This window comes from Moschus berezovskii, chromosome 16, assembly GCF_049115385.1.
Source record: "Moschus berezovskii isolate FMDL1 chromosome 16, NW_MosBer_1.0, whole genome shotgun sequence".
In the NCBI taxonomy this organism is placed as follows: Eukaryota; Metazoa; Chordata; class Mammalia; order Artiodactyla; family Moschidae; genus Moschus; species Moschus berezovskii.
The window spans coordinates 85,128,220-85,134,407 of NC_142475.1; the positions used below are offsets into that span (position 1 = coordinate 85,128,220).

The 6,188-nt window shown below is 36.7% G+C and overlaps 1 protein-coding gene across 1 annotated transcript; it reads left to right on the forward strand.

Moving 5' to 3' along the window:
* The first annotated feature begins 2,240 nt into the window (after positions 1-2,240).
* LOC129560116 (olfactory receptor 4A15-like) lies at positions 2,241-3,158 on the forward strand. Its single transcript, XM_055432027.1, has one exon. The coding sequence runs from the start codon at positions 2,241-2,243 to the stop codon at positions 3,156-3,158; it is 918 nt and encodes a 305-aa protein (XP_055288002.1).
* The last annotated feature ends 3,030 nt before the right edge of the window (positions 3,159-6,188 follow it).

A 6,188-nucleotide genomic window follows, 5' to 3' on the forward strand; every position in this document is an offset into this window, starting at 1 on the left:
GATTCCTATTTATAGCCTTGCTGTACATGGGCTGAGACTGACGTAGTCACAGAGGTGGTGACGTTACCTATTTTCCCTAGAGGGGTAAAAAGATGGTATCGTTTTAAGAACTGGTTTAAAATTTTGGGGAGGTTATTTGCTACGTTAAAGCAGTGCCAAAAAAAAAGCACAAGAATGTCTTGCAAAATCTCAAGTCAACTGATCTGGCCATACAGACATAACAAAACGAGAAGGGCTAAATAACTGGATGGTATTTTTCTATTTGCGGTTGATATGAAAATAAGTTACATTAGATAAATTTCCCTGGAAAAAGTTTAGTTGCTATATTCCTATATAAACATCAAGGTTTGCTTGTCTTTTTGATAAATTATCCTAACCTGGTAAATTTTGTTTTTTGTGTGCATTTTGGAGTTTATTCAGGTTCGACGCATGATACAGGATGCTCAGGGTTGGTGCATGGGGATGACCCAGAGGGAGGATAAGGGGAGGAGGGAGGTGGGAGGGGGGTTCAGGAAGGGGAACTCATGTACACCCGGGGCAGATTCATGTCAATGTATGGCAAAACCAACCAATATAATATTATAAAATAATTAGCCTCCAATAAAAATAAAAACAAATTTCAAAAAAATAAAAATAACACTCTAATATGCAAATAAAAACAGTCACCTGAAAAATGAGAAGACTCCAAGCAGAAAATGGACAGACAGCTGAATGAAATAAACAATTTCCTCAAACAATAATGCAGCTTTTCACCTTCTGTTGTCATACTGGATGAAATAAGTATTCCAGGTCTTTGTAAATAACTTAAAATTTCTTCCTTCAGATTCTAAACGAGCCTCCACAAGGTAAGACTAATAGTAAATAGTGAGAACCAGGTTTCACAATTGTGTGACATTCTTTATTATGTGAGACAAATCATATTGAAATAACTCAAAATTACATTCCAGTTCTAGTTTTACCACGAAAACTGAAAATGTGCGACCTTGGGAAAATGAATGAAATGTTCCCAGCTTTAATGTTCCCTCAATATAATATGAGGATTCCTGTTCTTGTTACCATAAATATTAGATGTGATCCATTAAACTGTGGTTACATGATCGGAATCCACTGTGGGAGTTTTGAGCAGTGAAGGAATATAATCAGAACAAGATGAAAGAGAATCATATCGGTTAATAACAAGTTGTTATAGGCCAGAATAGAAATGGGCATACCTGGCAGGAGGCTGTTGCAGTGGTCAGGAAGGAAATGGGGTAGGGATAATTAAATTTGTAATACATTTTAAAAGTAGAGACAGCAGAATTTCTGAAAGGTATGAATAAGTCATAGAAGACCAGTAGAAGAGTGAAAAAGACTGTCAGCTTTATTGTCTGAGCAATGGCATTGAAGGTGGTATGTTGAATGAGATGGGAAACAACTTTTATATTGTGAAAGATTCTTAATTTTGTTTTATAAATACTAAATTGCTATCCATTGTCAAATGTCCAAAACTGGAGGCATTGCATATACAAATGTTAAAATTAGCACAGGAATAGGGGCTCAAGACAAAATTGGAACTGATTCAGTATTTATTTGACAAGAAAATGTGGAATATCCAAATAAGACCCTCAGAAAGAAGCCTCATTGCGTTCTGAGACAGCCAAGGGGAACTTATATTCATAGCTCTAATTACTCTTACTGAAAATGGACATTAGTTTAAGTTTGTCTCAAGTATTACACCTTTGTAAGTTTATAAATGGTTTACATATTCATGGCATTCCCTTCTCATCTTAGGATTTGTCAATATGCTTATAGTGTCACTTTTTACATTTGTCTGGGCTTCCCAGGTAACATTAGTGGTAAAGAATCCGTCTGCCAATTCAGGATATGCAAGAGACATGAGTTCAACTCCTGGGGCAAGAAGTTCCCCTGGAGTAGGAAGTGGCACCCCACTCCAATATTCTTGTCTGGAAAAATACCATGAACAGGGGAGCCTGGCGGGCTGCAGTCCATGAGGATGCAAACAGTCAGACATGGCTGAGCAAATACACACATTGATCTGGAATTGTTTGATCCTTTACCTTGTGTTCAACTTGGTTAACACAATGCCTATGATGCATTGGGATCATATAGATACTCCATACAACTGATTTTAAATGAATGGATACACAAAAGATGCGACTTAGACAGAATTTAAAAGTTTTCCCCTTTGTATTGTAGGTAAACTGCTTCTAATATATGAACTGAGCTCTTATACAGACTTGATGAAGCCAAGGAACAATGTAACAGAATTTGTCCTCTTGGGGCTGACTGAGAGTGTCCAGGGTCAGAAAATATTGTTTGTCATGTTCTTGCTCATCTATGTTGTGACCATGGTCGGCAGCCTACTCATTGTCCTGACCATGGTGTTCAGTTCAACTCTGAATTCCCCTATGTGCTTCTTTCTTGGCTACTTATCATTTATAGATGCTGTTTATTCGACTACTGTCACCCCAAAAATGATTATAAACATACTTTATGAGAAGAAAACCATTTCCTTCCAGGCTTGCATGACCCAGCTTTTTATAGAGCACTTATTTGGTGGTATGGAGGTTTTACTCCTGGTGGTCATGGCCTGTGACCGCTATGTGGCCATCTGCAAGCCCTTGCATTATTTGACAATCATGAATCAGCGAGTGTGTGTTATGCTTCTTCTCTTGGCCTGGGTTGGTGGGTTTTTACATGCTGTAGTTCAACTTCTCTTTGTTTACAGCCTTCCCTTCTGTGGCCCCAATGTCATTGACCACTTCATCTGTGACATGTACCCCTTGTTGAAACTTGCCTACACTGACACCTGCATTATTGGCCTCACAGTGGTTGCCAATGATGGGGCCATCTGTGTGGTCATCTTCACGCTCTTACTCATCTCCTATGGGGTCATCCTGCACTCCCTGAAGAATCTTAGTCAGGAGGGGAGGCGCAAAGCCTTGTCCACCTGTGGCTCCCACATCACTGTGGTGCTCCTCTTCTTTGTGCCTTGTATTTTTTTGTATGTGAGACCTCCTTCCACTTTACCCATTGATAAGTCCTTGACTGTATTTTGTACCATTATCACTCCTATGCTGAACCCTTTAATCTATACTCTGAGAAATGGAGAGATAAAAAATGCCATGAAAAAGCTGTGGATCAGAAAAAGAAAATGAGGCAGCGGAATATGTATCACCTATTATCGGTGAGAAATTGTTGTTTCCACATAAGATATGTATGCTTATTTAACTGTAGCAAATTTTCCTCAGATTTAATAAAGTGGGCAGATTAAAAACATTTATTATATGAATACTTTTAATAATCAAAATATACTTTAAGTTTTTCATATTTTATAAGTATATATATATTTAGAAAACGTTTGCAATTTCTTAGGAAAATATAGAGCTTATAGGTGTAAAATTATCTCTGTTAGACTATATATATATGTGTTCTATGTAATGGGTTATCCTATAGCTAATACTGTGAAAATGCAGGATTTTTCATGTTTCTCTCTTAAATAATTTTTCTCAGAGTTAAAATGACTCATTATAGATTTTAGAAAAAGAGAATATGAACCAAGAAGTAGAAAATTGATTCACTCCTCTTTAAACAAACACAGACCATATTAATATTTGAAGTATGTAGCTTATTTTTATATCTATAAGGTACTTTACCACATTATTTTGTTCATATTGCTTAGCATATTAATGTAGAAGAATAGTGATTTTTCAGAGTTACACTATTAATCATAAGAATACTATGAGAAAACAGTATGTGTGAACAAGGTAGACATGCAGAAAATAACTAAACTGTACTTATTTTCCCAAATGGGAAGTTATCTCAAGTTTTCCAGCTTTGTTAATGTTATATTTTCATAAAGATAATCACTTCCTCTTCCAGGTAGTTTAAAATATCTGATTGGACCTCTGCTATTTTTCAGTATCCCCTTACTCTTTTTCATTTACAGTGTTTCATAGCCTTCTATACAGACCAGTCTCTGCCTTTCATGAGTAAATTTAGTGTAATCCATTATGCATGCATTTCAAATATGTACTACAGAACTTGAGCATTATCCTCATTAAAAAAAGATACTGCATGTATGCCATTCTGATCTCTCTTATTGGTGAAATACAGATTATTAGGTAGTAAAGAGTCCAGAATATATTGTTTATTGGGTGGAGATATCATTCATAAAATCCTCTCTCTGTCTCTGTGTATGAATTAGGCTTGAAACTAAGTATTATCTGCCTCTAATGTGGTTGGAAACATGTGGTCGAAGAAACATTATTTTGCTTCCCTTATTTAGTAGGATTCATGAGGGGCATAAGGCTATGTGACAATGGATGTTTTTTTACTAGTAAATCACACTGTATGAGGAAATTTTATCCCTATTTAATACCTCAAGATTTCTTGTTCAGGTGCAAAATTGTGTCTGACTCTTTGCAACCCCATGGACTGCAGCACTCTAAATTCTCTGTCCTTCACTATCTCCCAGAGTTTGCTCAACCTCATGTCTGTTGAATCAGTAATGCCAACTAAACACCTGATCTTCTGTCACCCCCTTCTTCTCCTGCCCTCAATCTTTCCCAACATCAGGGTCTTTTCCAATGAGTTGGCTCTTTGCATCAGGTGGCCAAAGTATTGGTGCTTCAGTTTCAGCATCAATCCTTCCAATGAATATTCATAGTTACTTTCCTTTAGGATTGACTGGTTGGATCCCCTTGCAGTCCAAGGGACTCTCAAGAGTCTTTTCTAACACCACAGTTCAAAAGCATCAGTTTTTCGTCACTCAACTTTCTTTATAGTCAAACTCTCACATCTATACATGACTACTGGAAAAACCATAGCTTTGACTAGATGGACCTTTGTTGGCAAATTAATGTCTCTGCTTTTTAATATGCTCTCTAGGTTGGTCATAATTTTTCTTCCAAGGAGTAAGCATCTTTTAATTTCATGGCTGCAGTCACCATCTTCAGACCCCACCAACAACAGTCTGTGACTGTTTCCATTGTTTCCGCAACAATTTGCCATGAATTGATGGGACCAGAAGCCATGATCTTAGATTTTTGAATGTTAAGTTTTAAGCCAACTTTTTCACTCTCATCTTTCACTGTCATTAAGTGGCTGTTTAGTTCTTCTTTGCTTTCTGGCATAAGGGCCGTATCATCTGCATATCTGAGGTTATTGATATTTCTCCAGGCAATCTTGATTTCACTCTCAAGATTTTTCTCCAGCACCACAATTTGAAAGCATAAATTCTTCAGTGTTCAGCCTTCTTTATGGTCTAACTGTCACAACCATATGTAACTACTGGAAAAAGCATAGCTTTCACTATAATGAGTTTGTCAGTAAAGTGATATTTCTGCTTTTTAATATGCTGTCAATGTTTGTCATAGCTTTCCTTCTAAGGAGAAAGTATCTCTTAATTTCAGGGCTGCAGTCATGGACAACAGTGATTTTGAAGCCCAAGAAAATAAAGTATCACTGTTTCCCTATCTATTGTTACCCCATCTATTGGTCTTGAAGTGATGGGACCAGATGCCATGATCTTGGTTTTTTGAATGTTGAATTTTAAGCCAACTGTTTCGTTCTCCCTTTTCACCTTTATCAAGAGGTGGTTTAGTTCCTCTTCACTTTCTGCCATCATCTCAAAGTCTTCTCAAGCACAATACTACTCACCAAATAACATCAAACATTTGCATTTATCAAAATTTACATAATCAACTTCTAGACTTTTGGTTGTCTTTATAAACTGAAAGTTTGACTCTCCTTCCAAATTTCCAAGTTAACCCTCTATAGTGTATTGTTATTTGGAGTGGGTCCTTTAGGATATTAGTTCAAGAAGGTAGAGCCCTCAGGGATGGGATTAATGACCTATGAAAGACATCCTATATCAGTTGATGCTTCTGTCATGTGAAGACAGTCAACTATAAAACAGACCCTCATCATACATGGAATCTGCGGATGACTCTGTTTTGGACTTCTGAATATCTCTAACTGTGAAAAATAAATCGTTAATTTTTAAGCCACCCCACTGTCCTCAGGTTTCTATAATAGCAGCCCAAACAGAGCAAGAGAGAAATTTAGCTAATTATATAATTTTTATAGTATTTTTCAAGTCATGAGATAAGAAACTTCGTTAATTGTCTATGTTCATTGTTCTATAAGCTCCAAGAAATCAGGGGAATTAATTGTATTTGCTTTCT